Here is a 22,537-nt window from a genome sequence, read left to right on the forward strand (position 1 = left end):
CTCTCTACTTCTGTGAGATCAACCTTTTTAGCTTCCACATGAGTGATGAGGTTTTCTTCCTTTTTCTGTCTCTCTTGTGTATCTGCTCTACCTTGTGTATCGTGAGTTTGATACTTTTGTGTTTTTTCATGATGATGGTTATCCTCCTTTAGCTTCTAGATACAGGACTCCTGGACCATTTCTCTTAAGGCATGTCTCATAGTGATGAATTCCTTCAGTTTTTGCTTATCTGGGAAAGACTTTATTTCTCCATTTTTTTAAAAAAAGTTATTATATATATTTTTTTAGTAGAGACGAGGTCATGCTGTGTTGCCCAGGCTGGTCTTGAACTCCTGGCCCCAAGCAATTCTCATGCCTTAGTCTCCTAGAGTGCTGGGATTATAGACATGAGCCATCGCGCCCAGCCATCCTTCATTTCTCAAGGATTATCTTTGCAGGGCATAGTGTTCTTGGCTGCCAATTTCAGTACTTTGAATATATCATCCCATTCTCTACTTCCCTCCTATGTGACTTAATGCTTTTCTCTGGGTGTTTTTAGAATTTTTATCTTTGTATTTGGCTTTTGACAATTTGACTATAATGTGCCTCTGAAATGACCTTTTGGGGTTGATTGTATTTTGAGGACCTTTGAGCTTCCTGGATCCGGATGTCTGTATCTCTCCCAAGAGTTGGGAAGTTTTTAGCTGTTCTTTCCTTAAATAGCCTTTCTCTGCCTTCTCCTAGCTCTTTTATTTCTGTAACTCCCGTAATGTGTGTATTTGTTTGCTCTGTAGTCTCCCATAAGCCCTGAAGCCTTCCTTCACTCCTTTTCATTCTTCTCTCTTTTTCCCTCTGACTGGGTAATTTCAAACAACCTTTCTTCAAGTTGAGAGGTTCTTCTGCTTGAGTCTGTTGTTGAAGTTCTGTCTTTCTTTTTATTTCATTTATTGAATTCTTCAGCTGGGCTTACTGCCTGTGAGGACCCCAGGCGACCCCAGTGTGAGGACCGTAGTGTCCACGGTGAGCAGTGTGAGGATGTAGGTGTCCACAGTGAGATCCTCTTACTTGCCGTTACCTGGAAAAGAAAGTTGCTCCTGGTTCCTGGCTGCCCTTGCCGGGGATGGGGTGGTGGAGGCCAGGCGTTTCCTTCCACACTCTCGCTGTGGCTGTCCTGAATTTCCTGAGTCCCTGTTACTCCTTTGATGTGCTCTGGTGCTCTCCTTTAGTGATTTTTGTCAAAATGTAGTTGCTTCTTTGTTGTTTGGGGCGTGTCGTGGAGGGGTTAGCTGGACATCAGAATCACTGGGGAACTTTTTAAAACGCGAGTTTTCTAGGCCACACCTGGATCTACCAACTAAGCATCCTTAGGGGTGGACCTGACCTACCAGTGTGTGTGTTCACGGCTTCCTAGAGGACACAGATGAGAGTCAGGTTTGGGAACATTGCAGTAAATAGACACAAATGCAGGATGGAGGCAGTGCGTGGTGGGGAGGAAATGCAGAGACCTTGTGGAGGAAATGAGAGGCAGCTCCTGTGACCCAGGAAGCCAGCAGAGGCTGTTTCAGTGGGGACAGAGCACCAGGGTGTGAGAGAGGATAGGGCTGAGACTGAGAAGGGCGTTCCTGCTGTGGTGAGGCAGCCCTCAGGGCCTCTCCTGGCATACAGACAGCTGCCAGTGTGATGGAGGATCCCTTCAGAATAGCAGCAAAACCCACGATACTGGGGAGTAACTCAAACCAAACTTGTGGGTCTCACAGAGAGGACATCGTCTTGCCCATGTAAAGATTCCTTTTAGATACTTTCTGGTGTATACTACTGTTGTTAATAGGTGTATTTTTCTACCAAAAAAAAAAATCAGAATTAAGGGTATTTATCTTGTTTCCAGCCATTCTGCCAAAGTTTTAGAACATTCTGATGGTCTTTACAATAATTTATTGAGTAGTTAAAAGTTGATAGTCATCTCATCCACATAATTACACCTATTATCTCTGTTTTGTACTTTTTTCATTGGCCAAAACTTCTAGGGTGGTATTCAGTAGCAAATAGGCGTGGTCTTCCTCATTTTAATAGAAATGCCTCTGTTTTTGCTATTGTGCTGTTGATTATTGGTTTGAGATTAAAGAACGGTCTTGGCTGGTTGTGGTGGCTCACGCCTGTAATCTCAGCACTTTGGAAGGCCAAGGCAGGTGGATCACCTGAGGTCAGGACTTTGAGAGCAGCCTGGCCAACATGGTGAAACCCCATCTCTACTAAAATTACAAAAATTGGCAGGGCATGATGGCTGGTGCCTGTAATCCCAGTTACTTGGGAGGCTGAGGCAGGAGAATCTCTTGAACCCGGGAGGCAGAGGTTGCAGTGAGTGGAAATCACGCCATTGCACTCCAGCCTGGGCGACAGTGAGACTCCGTCTCAAAAAAAAAAAAAAAAAAAACAACAAAAAAGATCCTATTAATAATCTTTTCAATACACACCTTGTCCTTAAAATTACTGGCTATGTAACAAGTGTGAGTGTTAAAAATTTGACATCTAAAGGGAGAGAGAAACAGCCATTTTCTTTTTCCAACAGGTCCCTGGGTGTGACACTTTGGGAGCTTTTTGACAATGCCACACAGCCGTATTCAAACCTTTCCAACTTAGACGTCCTCAACCAAGTCATTAGAGAGAGAGACACAAAACTCCCGAAGCCCCAGCTGGAGCAGCCCTACTCTGATAGATGGTTGGTAGCCTCACATTCCGCCTGTTCTGTTTAGTCTTCACTGTGAGGTGTCCCCAAAACACAAAAAAATTCGTGGGCCAAATATTATATTTCTTCATTTCCTCTTTCACCATGATCTCGCCATGAGCTGAACTACTTAATGTGGTTGGCAGTGATGAAGGTGTAGAAATGTTTGGGGTGTTGAGTTGGCTTTAGGGTCCTTGTAAAGTCTTTTCATATTGTTTATTTATTTATTTGTATTTTAAAAAAAAAAAGGTAGAGACAGGGTCTCACTATGTTGCCCAGGCTGTTCTCAAACTCCTGGCTCAAGTGATCCTCCCACTTCAGCCTCCCATTGCCCCAGGATTACAAGTGTGAGCCAGGGTGCCTGGCCTCTTTTGATATTTTTAACTGATTCGGCCAGGCACAGTGGCTCATGCCTGTAATCCCAGCACTTTGGGAGGCTGAGACAGGCAGATTACGAGGTCAGGAGTTCGAGACCAGCCTGGCCAACATGGTGAAACCCCGTCTGTACTAAAAATACAAAAATTAGCTGGGCGCGGTGGCAGGCGCCTGTAATCCCAGCTACTCGGGAGGCTGAGGCAAGAGAATTGCTTGAACCCAGGAGGCAGAGGTTGCAGTGAGCCGAGATCATGCCACTGCACTCCAGCCTGGGTGACAGAGCAAGACTCTGTCTCGAACAAAAAAAAAAAAAAAAAAAAGATTCGTGATGGTTCCACTGATTGCTTGTCATGTGCTGCTCAGGTATGAAGTCTTACAGTTCTGTTGGCTGTCACCAGAAAAGAGACCTGCAGCTGAAGACGTGCACAGGCTGCTGACTTACCTGAGGCTGCAGAGCCAGCGGGACTCAGAGGTCGACTTTGAACAGCAGTGGAACGCTCTGAAGCCGAACACAAACAGCAGAGACTCCTCCAACAATGCTGCATTCCCAATTCTTGACCACTTTGCCAGGGACCGGCTGGGTCGTGAAATGGAGGAAGTCCTCACCGTGACCGAAACCAGCCAGGGCCTGAGCTTCGAGTATGTCTGGGAGGCCGCTAAGCACGACCACTTCGATGAGCGCAGCCAGGGCCACCTGGACGAAGCCTTGTCCTACACGAGCATCTTCTATCCGGTTGAAGTTTTTGAGAGTTCGCTTTCAGATCCCGGGCCCGGAAAGCAAGATGACAGCGGCCAGGACGTCCCCCTGAGGGTCCCCGGAGTGGTTCCTGTTTTTGATGCCCACAACCTTTCTGTTGGAAGTGACTATTATATCCAGTTAGAAGAAAAAAGTGGTAGTAACTTGGAGCTTGATTACCCACCAGCGCTGCTCACAACCGACATGGATAATCCAGAAAGGACTGGCCCTGAACCGTCCCAGCTCACGGCGCTCAGGAGCGTTGAACTTGAGGAGTCCAGTACGGATGAGGACTTCTTCCAAAGCAGTACAGACCCCAAAGACTCTAGCGTACCAGGGGACTTACACATGACCAGTGGCCCCGAGAGCCCTTTCAACAATATATTTAATGATCTGGACAAATCGGAAGATTTGCCCAGTCACCAAAAAATATTCGACTTAATGGAATTAAACGGAGTTCAGGCCGACTTTAAACCTGCCACTTTAAGTTCCAGTTTGGATAACCCCAAAGAGTCAGTCATAACGGGCCACTTTGAGAAAGAAAAGCCCCGTAAGCTTTTTGACAGTGAGCCTCTCTGCCTATCAGATAATCTTATGCACCAAGATAATTTTGATCCATTGAATGTTCAAGAATTGTCCGAAAACTTTTTATTTCTTCAAGAGAAAAACTTACTAAAAGGCTCATTGTCCAGCAAAGAACACATAAATGATCTTCAGACAGAACTTAAGAATGCTGGTTTTACTGAAGCTATGTTAGAAACGTCACGTAGAAACTCTTTAGATACTGAGCTTCAGTTTGCTGAAAATAAGCCAGGCTTGTCTTTGTTGCAGGAAAACATAAGCACAAAGGGTGACGATACAGATGTCATGCTCACAGGTGACACTTTGAGCACCTCATTGCAGTCTTCCCCGGAAGTGCAGGTACCTCCTACCTCCTTCGAAACAGAAGAAACGCCCCGTCGGGTACCCCCAGACTCACTCCCGACACAGGGAGAAACCCAGCCCACGTGTTTAGACGTTACTGTCCCGGAGGACTGTCTCTGCCAGGACATCAGTCCAGACGCTGTGACTGTCCCGGTTGAAATTCTCTCGACCGATGCCAAAACCCACAGCCTGGATGACAGGTCCCAGGACTCTCCTGGCGAGAGTGAGGAGACCCTGCAACTCACCGAAAGTAACTCTGTTCTTGCTGATGACATCCTTGCCAGCAGGGTGAGTGTGGGGAGTAGTCTCCCAGAACTGGGACAGGAAGTACACAATAAACCATTTTCGGAAGACCATCACAGTCATCGCCAGCTAGAGAAAAACTTGGAGGCTGTGGAGACTTTAAATCAGCTCAATTCTAAAGATGCAGCAAAAGAAGCAGGCTTGGTGTCTGCCCTCTCCTCAGACTCAACCAGTCAGGACAGCCTCCTGGAAGACAGCTTGTCAGCACCCTTCCCAGCCTCTGAGCCGTCCCTGGAAACGCCGGACTCTCTGGAGTCAGTGGATGTCCACGAAGCGCTACTGGACTCTTTAGGATCTCACACTCCCCAGAAATTAGTGCCCCCCGATAAGCCGGCAGACAGCGGCTACGAAACAGAGAACTTGGAGTCTCCTGAGTGGACCTTGCATCCCGCTCCCGAGGGCACTGCAGACTCAGAACCAGCCACCGCAGGCGATGGCGGCCACAGCGGTCTCCCTCCCAACCCGGTCATTGTCATCTCAGATGCCGGCGATGGTCACAGAGGCACAGAAGTGACCCCTCAGACGTTCACAGCTGGCTCCCAGGGTTCATACCGAGACTCTGCGTACTTCTCAGACAATGACTCTGAGCCCGAGAAAAGGTCTGAGGAGGTCCCGGGAACCTCCCCATCCGCCTTGGTGTTGGTACAGGAGCAGCCCCTACCTGAGCCAGTCCTCCCCGAGCAAAGTCCTGCTGCCCAGGATAGCTGCCTGGAAGCCAGAAAGAGCCAGCCAGATGAAAGTTGTCTGTCTGCTTTGCACAACTCCAGTGACCTGGAATTAAGAGCCACGCCGGAGCCAGCACAGACTGGTGTTGCCCAGCAGGTGCATCCCACGGAAGATGAGGCCAGCAGTCCCTGGAGTGTGCTGAACGCAGAACTTAGCAGCGGTGATGACTTCGAGACACAGGACGATCACCCCTGCACCCTCGCTTCCACGGGGACCAACACGAACGAACTCCTTGCCTACACCAATTCCGCGCTGGACAAGTCCCTGTCCAGCCACACCGAGGGCCTGAAGTTGAAGGAGCCGGACATCGAAGGGAAGTACCTGGGGAAACTCGGGGTGTCGGGGATGCTCGACCTCTCAGAGGACGGGATGGATGCGGACGAGGAGGACGAAAACAGCGACGACTCGGACGAGGACCTGCGGGCCTTCAACCTGCACAGCCTCAGCTCCGAGTCGGAGGATGAGACCGAGCACCCCGTGCCCATCATCCTCAGCAATGAGGACGGAAGGCACCTGCGGAGTCTGTTGAAGCCCACAGCAGCCGATGCCCCCGACCCACTGCCCGAGGACTGGAAGAAGGAAAAGAAGGCAGTCACGTTTTTCGATGATGTCACAGTCTACCTGTTTGACCAGGTATCTGTTCCCTCTAAATCATTTTCTCTATATATCCATATAAGGATTCCAAAATGTGCTAGGAAATTGAGTGTGGTCTGTTTTCTAGTTGCCATTTTGAGGCAGCAGATTGTGATTACTCATAAAAAGTAATTTGGGCTTGGTTAGAGTTCTAAGAATATGCAGAAATGTCATCTGCTCAGGGAGTTCGTATTAAATTAAGAGAAAGAGACCTGAATGCTCTTCCTGGGTCTTCTAATGGAGTCTTCCTGAATTAGTCACCCTTTACACACCAAATTTTTACTGTTTTACTTTTTATTTTTCTTTTGAGACAGCCTTGCTCCGTGGCCCAGGCTGGAATGCAGTGGTACAGTTGCAGCTCACTGCAGCCTTGAACTCCTGGGCTCAAGCGATCCTCCCACCTTCCATAATAGCTGGGCCCACAGGTTCATGCCACCATGGCTGGCTAAGGTTTTGTGGGTTTTTTTGTTTTTGTTTTTTTTTAATTTTTGTAGACACACAATCTTGCTATGTTGCCTAGGCTGCTTTCAAACTCCTGGGCTCAAGCCATCCTCCCACCTCAGCCTCTCAAAGTTTTGGGATTACAGGCATGAGCCACTGCGCTCGGCCTCCAATTTTTAGAACCTGACAGTTGGCAGTAGGACCCACCACTTGGGTACAAGCCTGGAACCATGGCTGGCGTGCAGCCCTGGAGACAGCTCAGGAGAGGGGCCAACCAGAAGCCCTGCGGTGGGTGTCTGGAGGGTGGTGGGACACACAGCAGAAGTGTCTGTGGTCCTTCTGCTCTGTCCCCTGACCTGTCCTCTTTCCCTGCTTTGGAGCAGGCAGCTTAGTGTGCACTGCTGAGTGGGCATGGATTTAGGCTCCTTTAAAAATGTAACGCCGTATAATTCAAGCATGCTTTAAAAAAAAAAAAAAGTTCTTTTCATACTAGTCTTTGTAGCCCTTGAATTTGCTGCTTGAATCAGCTGGATTGTTGGGAGAGCTCAGTGGTGGGACATGAGAATGGGGTCCCCTCACCTTCTAGAAGGTGCAGGAGTCGTCGCCGTCTCCTTCACATTGCTTACCCTCCCTTTTGCTCCGTTCTGGGAACCCAGACCTTGGTCTCAGCCCCTGCGTGGCACCATCCCTCATGGGTCCGTGGCTATGGCGGGTCCAAGCACTGTTCTACCTCCTCCCCCAGGAGCTGCGTCTGTTGAACATCACTTTATGCCTTGTTGTTCCTCTGTGTTCTGTTCACTTTGGTTTTTATGATGTTTCTTTAAAAATCGTTAAGTCACCCACATTTGAGCTATAGCATATACGGCGGGGAACTGGATGTTTAAAAATGAAAAGTTTAAGGCCAGGCACAGTGGCTCATGCCTGCAATCCCAGCACTTTGGGAGGCCAAGGTGGGCGGATCACCTGACGTCAGGAATTCAAGACCAGCCTGGGCAACAAGGCGAAACCCCATCTCTACTAAAAATGTAAAAATTAGCCAGTCATGGTAGGCAAGACTGCAGGCCCAGCTACTTGGGAGGCTGAGGCATGAGAATTGCTTGAACCTGGGAGGCAGAGGTTGCAGTGAGCCAAGATTGCACCACTGCACTCCAGCCTGGGTGACAGAGTGAGACCTGTCTCAGGAAAAAAAAAAAAGTAGCCTCCTGAGCTCAGCCTGACCTCTTGAACCTGATTCTGTGAGAGGGGCCAGGAGGCCGTCTTTCTCGTTTCATTCCCCAGGTGGTTCCTAGGCAGATCTCGAACTCAGGAGCCTCTGAGCTCAGGGAGCCTGGGAAAACAAGCTGCCGTTTTCTAGTAAGAGTGGAAGGGAGAAGGGATCACCTGGCCCCTCGGGTTTGTGTTTTGTTTTCAATGCATCCACATAGCCCTTTCTCTACCATGTCTGTGAACTTGGATTATTGCTGCATTTCTCCATGGATGGGGTCATGTGTAGGTGGGACGGAACTGTCAACTGTGCTCGGTGAGCACTGCGGGTAGGAGCTAGGGAGCACGCTGTCCCCACTTCCTGAAAGCCTGGGGGTAGCTGGAGTAGTGAGAGGGACGCAGTCCCAGTGGAAGCAGCGTGCGGAGAAAACTCCCTGGGGCCGCAGAGCATGGGCCCCTTTCACAAGTCTTTGTGGAGGATGTTATGTTTTTCCGGCTTTAGAAGACAGAATTGCAAAAGATGAAGATCTGTGACAAGGGCACACTAGTTATGGGATGGAAAGTACAGAGATCAAATACCAGACATGCTTAATGGACGCGAGGCTTTGACAAGGAAGTTAGTGTCAAGGAGAAAGTCGGAAGGTGCGTCAGGGCCAGAAGAAAATGAGGAAGATCTTTCTGATGATCTGAAATTCGTTTGCTTATGCGTCTCATGCAGCGTGCCTTGAAGCGACAGCCACCAAGCGTTCAGGCCGAGGACTGAGGGTTTCCTCCCACTCCTGCTTTCTTTTTTAATGAGCTGGTTTTGAAGTTGTGTAGTTTTTAAGCAGTTGAAGTATCTTGGCTCCAAACTTTTAACTGAGTGTTCATGAGATTGGGCAGCATTGTTTCTCGGTTATATCACTGTTTGTCAGTTCAGCAAATACTTAACCAGCACTTACCGTGTAAAGTAGTAAAGGCTGGTGAACAGTCTGTGGGCGCCAGCACCTTATTATACATTGAGTCTTGTTTTGCTTCCCCATGTGGGGGTGGTTGTCACCATCTTCATGGAGAGGACCCTGAGGCTCAGAGTAGGTAAACTTTGCACAGGGTCTGGCCCCAGTGAGTAGCAGTGCTAGGGCTTGACCCGAGTCTCCTGGACCGAGCACAGAACTTTTCACCACTGAGCCCTGCCACATCTTGCATGCGCCTTTACAGTCTGCAGCCTGGCATCGCATTCAACTTTTAGCACTTGCAATGTCCCTCCTCAGTGCACAGTGTTCTTGAGACAAAAGTAGCAGGTAATGATGCTTATTTGCAATTAGTGCGACAGCGTTCCCTCCAGCCTGATCCATCATACTATAAACAAGCACTGAAGGCTGGGCACAGTAGTTCACTCCCATAATCCTAACATTTTGGAAAGCTGAGGCAGGAGGATCGCTTAAACCCAGGAGTTTGAGAGTGCAGTGAGCTATGATTGCATCACTGCACTGCAGCTGGGGCGGCAGGGTGAGACCCTGAGAGGCTCCTGCTCTCCAGCTTTGAGGAATAAACATTCGTGGGCTCCACCTAGGTTTTTTTCGTTGGTTTGGGTTTTGTTTGTTTGCTGGCACTGTCTTTGGTTTTGTTATCGGAGTAATTAATGCTGGTCTCATAAAATGAGTTGGAAAGTATTTCCTTCTCTGATAGTGTTTGGAAGAGATTATGTAGATTTGTTGATCTTTCCAAAAAATTGCTTTTGTTTTCATGGATTTTTTTTTCTTTTCTATTTCATTGATTTTTCTGCTTTGTCTTTATTATTTCCTTCCTTCTCCTTGCTTTGAATTTATTTTGCTTTTTTTTTTTTTTTTTTGAGACGAAGTCTCACTCTGTCGCCAGGTTGGAGGGCAGTGGCGTGATCTCGGCTCACTGCAACCTCCACCTCCCGGGTTCAAGCAATTCTCCTGCCTCCACCTCCCGAATAGCTGGGATTACAGGCATGTGCCACCGCGCTTGGCTAATTTTTGTATTTTTAGTAGAGACGAGGTTTCACCATGTTGGCCAGGATGGTCTCAATCTCTTGACCTCATGATCCGCCCACCTCGGCCTTCCAGAGTGCTGGGATTACAGGCCTGAGCTACCGTGCCTGACCTCTTTTCTCTTTTTTTGAGACTGGGTCTCGCTCTGTCGCCCAGGCTGTAGTAGTGCAGTAGTGCAATCTCTGCTCACTGCAGCCTCCACCTCCCAGGCTCAAAGGATTCTCCTGCCTCAGCCTCCTGAAGTAGCTGGGACCACAGGTGCCCACCAACCGTGCCTGGCTAATTTTTGTATTTTTTGTTTTGTCATGTTGCCCAGGCTGGTCTCGAATTCCTGAGCTCAGGTGAATCTGCCTGCCTTGGCTTCCCGAAGTGCTGGGATTATAGACGTGAGCCACTGCACCCGGCCTCTTCTTTTCTAATAATTTAATGCTATAAATTTCCCTTTATGTACTACTTTAGCTGCACCCAGCAAATTTTAATGTGTGGAGTTTTCGTTTTCATTCAGATCAAAAAGTTTTTTGTAAGACTTCGTCTTGGGAGCATAGTTTAATAAGTATAGTTTAATATATTGTTATAATTAATAATTACTAATAATTTGTTAATATATTGTTTAATAAGTATATTGTTTAATTTCCAAGAGTTGGAGATTTTATTGTATCTTTTTGTTATTAAGTTTTAGTCTAATTCCATTATGGGCAGAGAACATATTTAATATGGTTTCAATGCTTTTAAATTTGTTAAGGTTTATCTTAGAGCCAGGATGTGGTCTTTCTTGGTGAATTATTCCATGTGTACCTGAAAGAGTGTGTATTTTGGTTTTAGTGGGTGGATCGTTCTATAAATGTCAGATTTAATTTGTTGATGGTATTAGTTCTTCTCTGTCATTGCTGATTTTTCTGCATGCTTGTTCTATTACTCAGAGAGAGGTTGTTGAAGTCTCCAGCTGTGATTTTTAGATTTGTCTGTTTCTCTTTTCATTTCTGTTCATTTTTGCTTCCTGTATTTTGCAGCTCTGTTGGTGCATATACATTTAGGATGATGAGGTCTTCTTGCTGAATTGACCTTTTTATCCTTTCGTAATGTCCTTCCGTATTCCTTTGTCTTATATTCATAGAGCTGCTCCAGCTTTCTTTCTTTTTTCGGAGACAGAGTCTCACTTTGTCACCCAGGCTGGAGTGCAGTGGTATGATTTTGGCTCACTGCAGCCTTGACCTCCTGGGCTCAAGCAGTCCTCCTGCCTCAGCCCCGCAAGTAACTGGGACTACGGGCGCACACCACCACACACAGCTAATTTTTGTATTTTTTGTAGAGATGGGGTTTCACCATGTTGGCCAGGCTGGTTTCAAACTCCTGAGCTCAAGTGATCCACCCACCTCGGTCTTCAAAAGTGTTGGGATTACAGGCGTGAGCCACCGCTCCTGGCCACGTTGTTTTGGTTAATGTTTGCGTGGTGTATCTTTTGCATCCTTTTACTTTTAATTTACCTGTATCATTATATTTGACATGAGTTTCTTGCAGATCTTATAGTTAGGTGGGGTTTTTAAAACTCTGTTCTGAAAAATCTGCCTTTTAATGGTATGTTTAGATCATTTACCTTTAATAAAATTATTGCTATTTTGGATTTATGTATACCATTTTATTTGTTCTATTTTTATTTCTATTCTTCCTCTTTTTAATAAATTGAACATTTTTAGTATTACATTTTTCTTTTTCTTTTTTTTTTTTTTAACACTGTTCTCTTTGTGTAGTTTTTGTAGTGGTTGTTCTGGGGGTTACAATGTATGTATTAAACTTCTCACAATCTACTTAGAATCTGTATTTGCATATTTCAGATGGAATGTGGAAACCCTACTGTCACTTAGGCCTTTTGCCTTCCGTCCCCATCTTGACATGCTCTTTCTTCTATGTTGCATACATGTACACTGATAACCCCTCAAGACAGTGCAACACATTTGACTTTATGTCATCAAACACATTCTAAGAAACTCAAGAGGAAATGAATAGTATTATACAGTTGGCCCTGGAGCAACATGGGTTTGAACTGTGTGAGTGCACTTACACATGGCTTCTTTTCAACCCAAAACAGATCAAAAGCACAGTATTCTCGGGATGTAGAACCTGTGTATAGATATGGAGGGCTGACTTTTTGTATATGTGGGTTCCGCAAGGCTAACCACAGGACTTAGTATGCACAGGTGTGGTTATGCACGGGCGGTCTTGTCACTGACCTCTGTTCAGATCATTTCTGGAGTTGTCCCTTGGTTTCCAAGAAGTGGTGGTTCCATAATTTGGATACCATAATTAGAGGATGCCCAAGTGCTTTATATGAAATGGCATCATATTTGCATATAACCTACACACATCCTTCTACAGACTTTCAGTCATCTCTAGATTACTTATAATGCCTCATACACTGTAAATGCCATGAAAATAGTTATTATACTGTATTATTTATTTTGTTTTTGTTGTTGTTATACTGTTATTTCTTATTTGTGGTTGTTTCTGAATGTTTTCTGTCCTGGTTGGTTGACTCTGAGGATGTGGAACTCTGATCTGGAGGGCCTCCTGTCCTTCTGTTGTTCTTTTTCATTGTTGATGTTCCAGGTTTCCTTCTGGGACTCTTTCCCTTCTAATTAAAGAAATTGAACTAGCTTTTCTTTTCTCTCTTTTTTTTTAAAAACCCATTTTTTGCAGGATTCCTTTTATTTTTAAATAAATTCTCTTAGTTTTTTTTTTCCATCTAAGGCTGTCTTTATTTCACACTCATTCCTGAAGCCTGTTTTCTCTGAGTGTAGAATTCTGTGTTGATAATTGTTTTCTTTCAGCATTTTAAAAATGTATCCCTTCCTTCCGCCCTCCACGGTCTCTCATGAGAAATTTGCAGTCACTCAGATCATTCTTCTCCTAGAAGTGCAAGTGGAGCGTCCCTTGTCTGAAATGCCTGGGACCAGAAGCATTTAGATTTCTGATTTTTTCAGATTTGGGAATATTTGCATTATATGCACCAGTTCAGCATCCCAAATCTGAAAATTCGAAATGCCAAGTGCTCCAGTGAACACTTTGGGCGTCATGTCAGCGCTCAAAAGGTTTTGGATTTTGGAGCATTTTGGATTTTTGGTTTTCAGATTTGGGATGCTCGAGCTGTAATACATCTTTTATCCCTGGCTGCTTTCAAATCTTTGTCTTTAGCTTTCAGCAGTTTGATTATGGTGCATCTGAGGGTGGATTTCTTCGTGTGTGTGTTTTGTTTTGTTTTGTTTTATTTGAGACAGAGTCTTGCTCTGTCACCCAGCTGGAGTACAGTGTGGCACGATCATAGGTCACTGCACCCTTGAACTCCTGGGCTCCAGCGATCCTCCCTCCTCAGCCTCCTGAGTAGCTGGGGCTACAGGCATGCACCACCACTCCTAGCTAATTTTTAAATTGTTTGTAGAGACAGTGTCTCACTGTGTTGCCCAGGCTGGTTTTGAACTCCTGGCCTCAAGGGATCCTGCTGCTTCAGCCACCCAAAGTGCTGGGATCCCAGATGTGAGCCACCCCACCTAGCCTAGTTTCTTTGTATTTATCCCGTTTTTGTTTTGCTAAACTTCTTAAATCTGTAGTTTTGTATCTTTCACCAAATTTGAGAAGTTTTCAATCAGTATTTTCTTCTAGTACTTTTTCTGCCCCACGCCCTGTCTCCTCTCCTCCTGGGACTCCAGGGTTAGACCCTGTGTATTCTCTCACAGGTTCTGGGGCTCTGGTCCTTTCCTCCTCCAGGTTTTTTCTTTCTTGCTCTTGTTTGGATTGGGTGATTTCTGTTGCTCTATTTTCACGGTCCCTGATGATTTCCTTCGTCATCTCCATTCTGCTGTTGAGCCCATCCATTGAGTTGCTAGATTTTGGTTATTGTACTTTTCTGAGTTTTGCTTTTTGTCATTCTTCTTATCATCTGTTCCTTTGCTAAGATTTTCCCTATTTCTATTCATGGTAAGAGTGTTTCCCCTTAGTTGTAGGAGCATTTTTATAGTAGTCCTTTTTCAGATAATTCCAACATCGGTGGCACCGTGACACTGGCACCTGTTGATTTTCTTTTCCCAGGTAAATTGAGGTGTTCCTCGTTTTTTGAATGCAAAGTAATTTTAGCTTTTGAATCCTCCTATCATGTTAGGCAGTCTGTGCCATGTTTAAATGCTGTGAATCATGTTGATATTTTTATCTTAGCAGGCCTTAACCCGGTGGGTGCAGGCCACAAGTTCCAAGCGGCGTTCTGTGGGCTGTGGTTTCAGTGTCAGTTCCCAGTTCCCCTTTCAAAGCCTTCGCTGTGCTGTTTGAACCTGCCCCACGTGTGTGCCCCGCACGCCACCCCGGTCTCCCCTGAGGTTCATTTTCAAAGCTTTGGTGTGTTCAGAGTCAGATCTACCACACACAGCCCAGGAGCCCCCCAACAGCCTCGTCAGGTCACCCTTTTGAGCTCCTCCCTCTTCTGTGATGTCCCTGATACTTGCAGTTATTTGGGCCTCTCTGGTCCCCTAGCTAGAAAGTTGAGGCTTTAGTTACATGATGTGCCATACTTCCTGCAATCGCACGCACATCTGGAGCCAAGCAGTGGGAGGACAGAAGGGAAAAAAACCCAGTGAGGGTCCCCTCCCGCTCTGGGTCACAGTCCTCCAGTGGAGAGGAGGCTTCATGGCCCTCAGGATTATAGGCAGCTGCTGCCCCGGGATTGCTTGGGACTGGAGAGCAAGAGAACAGAGAAGAGAAGAAAGCTGGAATTCCCCCTTCTCTTTCTGAGCATCAGAAGATCCCCTTCCTGCTCCGAAGCCAGAACCAAGGGCTTCTCCCGGAGCACTCTGTCCAGGGCAGTGCCCACTTTGGATTCCAGGCTGAACTGAGTCCAGGCAGGGGATTGTGGAGGAGAAGCCGACACACTTGTTGCTGGCGGGTGGCACCTGGAGCGCTGCTGCTCGTCCCCGCCTGCCTGCTGCTCTGCGCTTCTCTGCAGCCTCAGAGAGGTGCTTCATGCCTCTGCCCAGGTCAGAGCTGCAGGCAGAGGGAGAGACGGAGCCTCGTGTCTGTCCGTCCTCCCAGGCCCGGAGCCGCCTTTGTCTTGAGACGCTCACTTCTCAGTCAATCAGTCTGATGCGCCTGCCAGTGGGGAAGCGGTCACACGGGGGTTCCTGTGAGCAGGCCTTTGCTGACAGGAGTTTCTGTTTGGCTTTTCAGGAGACCCCAACCAAAGAGCTGGGGCCCTGTGGAGGAGAGGCGTGTGGCCCGGACCTGAGCAGCCCAGCCCCAGCCTCAGGCTCTCCCTACCTGAGCAGGTGCATCAACTCTGAAAGCTCCACCGACGAAGAAGGTATTTCACGTCATTGACTAGTTTTAAAGGAAACTGAAAAATTGAGTAATGTAAAGGTTTTTTGAGGGTAACTTCCCATGTTGCTTTAGTGACGCCCCCCTGACATGGGCACAGCGCTGCCATCTGCCAGCCGGGCCGGGCTGTGTCTTCCAACCTGCAGGGTGCACCTGCCCAGAGGCTCCCCCTCTCCCTCATCACGCAGTGATAAAAAGGGTGGGGTTTTATTTTTTATTTCTAGGCGGCGGCTTTGAGTGGGATGATGACTTCTCCCCAGATCCTTTTATGTCAAAGACAACAAGTAACCTGCTCAGCTCCAAGCCTTCTCTCCAAACATCCAAGTACTTTTCCCCGCCACCACCGGCCCGGAGCACGGAGCAGAGCTGGCCGCACTTGGCGCCTTACTCCCGGTTCTCCATCTCTCCCGCCAACATTGCCAGCTTTTCCCTCACACACCTGACCGACTCAGACATCGAGCAGGGCGGTGAGAGGCGCCGCGTGCTGGGGGTTGGGAGTGCGGGGTCGGGGGTGGGGCGCTGCAGCTGGGAGACGGTGGTCTTGCAGGCCTGATAATCTCATGTCTTCTTCACATTTGCTGAGTAGATTACAAACTCGTTTTTATAAAACTCCCATCATCAGCTGGGTGCAGTGACTCCTGCCTGTAATCCCAGCTACTCAGGAGGCTGAGGTGGGAGGATCAGTTGAGCCTGGGAGTGTGAGACCAGCCTGGGCAACATAGTGAGACCCCATCTCTACAAAAATTAAAAACTAAAAAATTAGCTGGGTGTGGTGGTGTGCACCTGCACTTCCAGCTACTCAGGAGACTGAGGTGGGAGGAATGCTTGAGCCCAGGAGTTCAAGGCTGCAGTGACCTATGATTGTGCCACTGCCCTCCAGCATGGGTGACAGAGCAAGACCCTGTCTCTAAAATAAATAAATAAGTAAAACTGCCAGCATCCTGAGTGTGCTCTCGGGGCCACGCCCGCTGCCTGTTGTGGTCACTCTCAGGCTCCTTATCGCCCACCCTGTGGGGCCAGGCTGAGGCAGAGGGGCTCTGGGTCCCAGGAATGCCCAGGCTGCGCGCCATCTCCTCTTTTTCTCCTGTGGCTGCATAGTCCCCCCTCCACACTCTGTCTCCTCCTTTCCCAGAGAGAACCTGCTCTTCAGCAGGCTCGTAAGAGCACTTGACCCCTGGCCTTGGGACCAGCCCACATGCCCTCTGGTGCTGCCCCTGGAATGTTGGGTTTGCTACTGAGTCTTGGTCCTGGTGTGGCTCCCGAGGGCGAGGTGGGGTGAATGGGCAGGGGCCGTTTGAAGTGGAGGTATCTGAACATAGGGAGCCTTCTTTCCCCATCACTAGATTGAAAGATAAAGGTTAATAGGCTCATTTTTTGACTGGAAGTTTACAGATCAAATAATAAATATGGAATACAAAGAGGCTTTATTTGCATCGGCGCTAGGCTTCATTTGTGCCGATTAGATAACACCTGCTATCTGCCAGTCTGTGGGGGGCAGATGTGTGGATCCCAGCTGACTTCTTCTGCACCCTGACCCTTAGCGCCCAGCTGGCATTTGAGCTTAGCAGATGTGTTTGTGGGAGAGTCAGGCAGGGGCTGCTTCCGAAGGAAAGGACGGGAAGGGTGGCTCGCGCAGTGCTGGGCTCAAAACACCCGCTTCCGTTCCTGTGGTGCGGCGCACAGGCCTCCACGCCGTGCCTGTCTGATAATTTTGAAAACCCAGCTTTGTCGTCTCGCTTCCTCTCTCAACAGGAAGCAGCGAAGACGGAGAAAAGGACTAGGTGGCTGCCAACGCGCACGCTCGGGTCCGAGGCTGCTCCCCTGGAGCGGCGCCCCTGCGCCCTCAGCCCGAGCAGCGACATCCACTCGCCATTTGCTGACATGAGATTGGGAGGAAGAATCCAGAGGTGAAGAGGGAGATGGCTCTGAGCTGCGTTCAAGGCGGGGCCCTCGGGAGCCCAGGTGCGGAGCGAGGCCGTGTCCAGGAGCCGGCGTCCCTCAGTGCCCCGTGCACCCGCGGCCGCGGCCTCCCAGGCAGTGCTCACGCGCTGGCCGTCGGGGGAGGCAGGGGCACGGCCTCAGTGTGCGCGCGTGTGTGGAGCTGTGCGCACCACGTGTGTGCTTTCCACAGGGGCGTCTCTGCGTCCACGCCTGCACATCCCGGCACACGTGTGGGCACCACAGAGGACACGTGAGGGGAATGGTCACCAGTGAGCCATATTTATTATTTCTAGAGAAATCACGAATTGCTTTCTGTAATTGCACTGTGGATAAATGTTCCGAGAGTCTCCATTGTTGTACAGAATCTTAAATTATTCAAGGAAAATGAGGCAGGTCAAGCCGATGCTATCCACTAGTTTGATTTTTTTTTTTCTGTTTTATAGTTTGCGCTGCATGGTACTTGTAAAGCTTAAATATTTTGAGTGTTCTACTGTGTCTAGGATTGTTGGGATTGTACATATGGTACTCTTTCATAAATGATAAATGATTCTGAATGTTAGTGTTTTATGTTCATATAGGAAATATTTTCAATGAGTCCAAAATACCACTGTTTTGTTGATGGAATTGAATGCATTTTTGTCTCTTCTTGATGAAGTGGCTTCCCCGCAGCAAATGAGGCTTCTCTCTGAGGAGCTGAGAGGTCTTGCAGCCTCTCCTTGTCATTCTTCCACCCCACGTCCCATTTTTTAAAGCCCTTTTGGTAAAAACCGACAGGTTGTGGCCGCCGACCTCAGATGGACCCAGCCCATCCCTGGGGACGTGCTGGTGTGGCAGGTCCAGAGAGCTGCACCCCGCACGGGGCACCGCACCGCTTCTCTCCACGCAGCTCTTCTGCCTGGTTTTCGGAGGCCAGGCTGCTGGGAAGAAGCCGGGGAACTCAGGCAGACTCATCCCCGCAGAGCACGCCGGCCGTGGGGGACGGTTTGACTTGATGATGTGTGCACACTTCAGGTGGTGGGAACTTGAGCTTTAAAAAAACCTCCACAGCCGAATCTTCTCCTCCGAGCCACTCCACGTCACGTCCAGCTGGGCCTGGCCAGTCTGTGGTTATCCGTGTGGGATGAGATAACACCACATCCTGCAGCTGTGAAGGGGAGCAGACAAGGGACGACGGCAGAGCATCAGCAGCCGACACATAGTCCGGGTCGGGGCCTTGGGTGGTCCTGCGTGGCCCGGGACTCATCTCACGGACCCTCCGTTCTGCATTAAGCCCCAGGTTCTCTTCTGGCTTTGAAAGGGCCCGAGTGCTCCCAGTGTAGCTTCGTCACATCGGCACGAGCCCGTGTGGTCATGGGCGACCTCACACCTCCCTCCCTGAGTTCTGCTCTGACATAAGAAATCCCCGGTGGCTGGTGCAGCGCGGCCGTGCCGTGCTGTGCTGGGGAGGCAGCCGTTCCTTCGGGGGTCCTCGGGCCTGCAGTCCCCTCACACTCGCCCTTCACCCCACATATTTTCCGGTGCTGATACGTTTCCAGACTCCAGCGCAACCTGGGGCACTCTCCAGACCCATGCAGGGGCCGCCTGGGGTACACGGAAGGAAGTTGAGTCCTAGTGCAAAATGCAGGCGGACGTTGCCAGAGCGTGCGCAGCAAATGACCTTCATTGCCAGTTCCACCCCACTTCTCTCATTTTTTATACTAAGCAATAACTTTCCACAGCAAGACGTTCAGGATGGAGAGAGTCCACTCCTGTCTAGGAATGGGGTGGACGCGGTGCCCACCTGGGCTGTGTGGGGAGCACCACTGGCTCTCAGGATGCGCGAATTTTTTTTTTTTTAATTAACAGGGCATTAGAAGATGATTTTGCCAAAATTGCCATGACTCTGAATTCTTGCTGTGGGGACTTCCTGAGTTTTCTCAGTTTTTACATCTAAGATTAGTCTTGGCTGAGGAGAAATGAGACGTGATTATACTACCTTTTCAATTGCAGGTTTAAGGAGTTCAGATTTAATGACCAAAGTCACGCAGATCATGGAATCTGTCGTCTTCTTATACAGTGTCAGCCTCGAGTACATTTATTGACCTTTTGGGGCTGTCAGTTTTCCACTAGGATTAAGATTTTGGCCGGGCGCGGGGGCTCATGCCTGCAGTCCCAGCACATTGAGAGGTCGAGGCGGACGGATCACTTTGAGCCCAGGAGTTCAAGACCAGCCTGGGCAACATGGCGAAACCCCGTCTCTACTAAAAATACAAAAAAAAAAGAAAGAAAAAAATATATACTAGCTGGGCACATAGTGGTGTGCACCTGTAGTCCCAGCTGCTTGGGAGTCTGAGGTGGGAGTGGCTAGAGCCCAGGAGATGGATGTTGCAGTGAGCCGAGACCATGCCACTGTACTCTAGCCTGGGTACAGCCAGACCCTGTCTCAAAAAAAAAAATTTTTTTTTCATAATATAATTCCCATTTTTATTTATTTTGAGTCTCTCATAATTAATTGCCAAAAAAGCATTTTATACATTGAGTTGGGGGGTAGTGGATCTTAGTGTGGTGTTGCATGGAGGGGCGAGATTTTATATTTATAATCAACATGTGGGTTAACATGTTTTTTTGAAATCCAAGCAATACACAGGAAATTTAAGTAGAATAAAAATTGCAGCCCATTTTTGAAATGTCAGCATGTGCTGTGTTCAGTTCAGGTTTTTGTTGTTTGTTTTGTTATTTTTTAACTAATAAGTTGGTCATCAGTGGTGGGTTTTCAAAATGTACTTGTTCTAATAAGTTGTACAGTGAAATCAGTGGCATTCTCTAGATAATGTGGGGGAAGGTTAGAATATTTTCTGGCCTTCTATGGGGTAGCAACCCAGAATCAATCTGAATCAGTCCTATTTTGGTGGAGTTTGTGCATTTTAAATCCTATAACAAAAATAATCTAGTTTTCATTTCCTTCCTAGCTAGATGCGAATTTGTCTTTTCAAATGATCCTGTCAATAAGCCAGAAAGGGCAACACAGAAAAAGTGCTCCCCAAATCCTTCTGAGACTTGGCCCGTGTGTGTGTGGACGAGAAGCCATTCACCGTAAGGGTGCAGAAAGCTCGACCAAGCCGAATTGCAAACAGCGTTCGTTCTATTTTTAAATGTACAGGTTCGATCGTTTCTATAGAAATGGGTTTATCTAAGAAAATTCTTGGTTTGTCTTGCTGCTGTAAAAGGCCTTTCCGAACCCCTCCTTTTATTCCTGTTTCCCAAAATAGGGTATTTGTAGAGTTAAGGACCTACTGCATGTCTGTCCCCAGGGACCCAGTGGAAGGAAGGCAGCACCTGCTCTTCCTTGACTCAGCCCATCATCTGAAAATTCAGAAGTGAACCAAGGGTTAGACGCCAAAGGTTGGGCTTCTGTTAGAGTGGCTTCAAAACATGAGCCTTATGAGAAGTAGCCTTAAAAAAAGAATGGGTATACGCAGTGACTTCCGATGGAAATCTCCAAAACAATATTCCTAAGTAGCAATGGGGTTGGCTCAAGTCTTTATTAACAAAGAACATTCTCTTTCATCTATAAAGAAATTCTTAAAGATGCGTTGACAGTGTTGAATTACCAACAGCCTGTGAAGATCAGTTTGACCGGCCTGGACACGTGCTGGTTAAGTGCTCAGGCCTACATGTGCCAAGCGGGATCTTGATCATGGGGCTGGTGTATGGATCCACCGTCGGATTCCGTCTGCAGAGGAGGACGTAGGGGGCCGTCACAGCCACCAGGCCTCCGTGCTGTCCTTTAACACAGGCAGAAGAGGTTCATGGCAATATAACAGTCAATGAACTTTCAGTTTAAATTGTGTACATTTTTAAATTGTAAGATTTTTACTGTATATTGATGCATAGTGTGATTCAATAAATTGCTTGTAATTTAAAAACTATTTAATATTCAAAATAAATATAGTTATATATTTATAAACTCTGTTGGCCGCGTTTCTTCTGTGTTTTGTCCACCGTGCAAGGGCCACCTGGGTGGGTGGCCTGGCCCTGCCCTGCTGTGAGCGCCCGCAGCCTGTGCCCCGGGCCCCTGCCCTGGACCCTCTGGAGCTTGCGTGACAGACCTAAACTCCCCGCACTCCCGAGGACATAAAGCTTTGTATAACCACTGGAAAACCAAACCTGTTTAGTGTTCCTGCCACCTTGAAGCGTGTCTATAATCCATGCCTTTGCACTCATGAATTTCGGAAGCATTTTCATTTCCAAGGACCTCGTTTGGCCCAGCCTCAAATGAGCCTCTAGGCCAAGAGAAGAACTAACTAACCTTGGCTCCAAGCCAGCCTTTCTGTGCCGGCCCCCCACCCCACTCAGAACCTGAGTTCCCACCCAGAGGTACTGAGACAGAGCAGCCAGACCCATGAGTGTGGAGCCCAGGCCTGCCAGCCAGCGTGACACTCGCAGTCACCGCACCCCTAGCAGCCCCGAATGGTCCCTGAGCAAGATGCTGCTTTGGCTGGGTGTGGTGGCTCACGCCTGTAATCCCAGCACTTTGGGAGGCCGAGGCGGGTGGATCACTTGAGGTCAGGAGTTCAAGACCAGCCTGGCCAACGTGGAGAAACCCCGTCTCTACTAAAAATACAAAAATTAGCCGGGCGTGGTGGTGCATGCCAGTAATCCCAGCTACTCGGGAGGCTGAGGAAGGAGAATCGTTTGAACCCGGGAGGCGGAGGTTGCCGTGAGCCGAGATCATCTCGCTCCATTGCACCCCAGCCTGGGCAGCAAGAGCGAAACTCAGTCTCAAAAAAAAAAAAAACAAACAGGCGTTCCCGTGGACTGCACACCTGCCCAAGGAGCCCCCCACCCCCACCCCAACTCGGGCTCCGCCCTCAGCCCGTAGGAGCCCCAGGTTCCGCTAAACATCCCGGGGGCGGGGCAGGGGAGCCCCTGGGAGATGCCCGCGTTTTCGCGGAGTGGCTCGTCTCGGGGTGCTCCTGGGACTTGGGCTCTGTGTGCTGAGCCTGAACCCGGGCCACCTCTCCGTCCGGCGGCACCCAGAGACCTGTTTCCCATTGGCGGAATGGGCCCGGGACCCCGCCACGAGTGGAGAGGCCGGGCAAGGAGGATCGCGGAAGGCATGGATGCGGGGGTGCTGTGTCAGGGGGAGGGTCGGGGAAAGCGGGCGGTGGGAGGCTGTCTCGGGCACGGATATGGGGTAGGCCGGTGCGGAAAGTGCGGGTGGAA

General features: G+C 48.6%; 1 protein-coding gene across 2 annotated transcripts in view; it reads left to right on the forward strand.

The window, feature by feature from the left end:
• The window catches only part of LMTK2 (lemur tyrosine kinase 2), a 102,911-nt gene extending 81,630 nt beyond the window's left edge, over window positions 1–21,281 (forward strand). For both annotated transcript variants that reach the window (XM_024250151.3, XM_024250152.3), the window contains exons 10-14: window positions 2,546–2,695; window positions 3,440–6,398; window positions 15,245–15,377; window positions 15,616–15,858; window positions 17,144–21,281. In XM_024250151.3, the coding sequence (XP_024105919.2) occupies window positions 2,546–2,695; window positions 3,440–6,398; window positions 15,245–15,377; window positions 15,616–15,858; window positions 17,144–17,172 (3,514 nt within the window). In that variant the 3' untranslated portion in view covers window positions 17,173–21,281. The remainder of the gene's footprint in view (window positions 1–2,545; window positions 2,696–3,439; window positions 6,399–15,244; window positions 15,378–15,615; window positions 15,859–17,143) is intronic.
• The last annotated feature ends 1,256 nt before the right edge of the window (window positions 21,282–22,537 follow it).

This window comes from Pongo abelii, chromosome 6 (assembly GCF_028885655.2).
Source record: "Pongo abelii isolate AG06213 chromosome 6, NHGRI_mPonAbe1-v2.0_pri, whole genome shotgun sequence".
Classification (NCBI taxonomy): Eukaryota; Metazoa; Chordata; class Mammalia; order Primates; family Hominidae; genus Pongo; species Pongo abelii.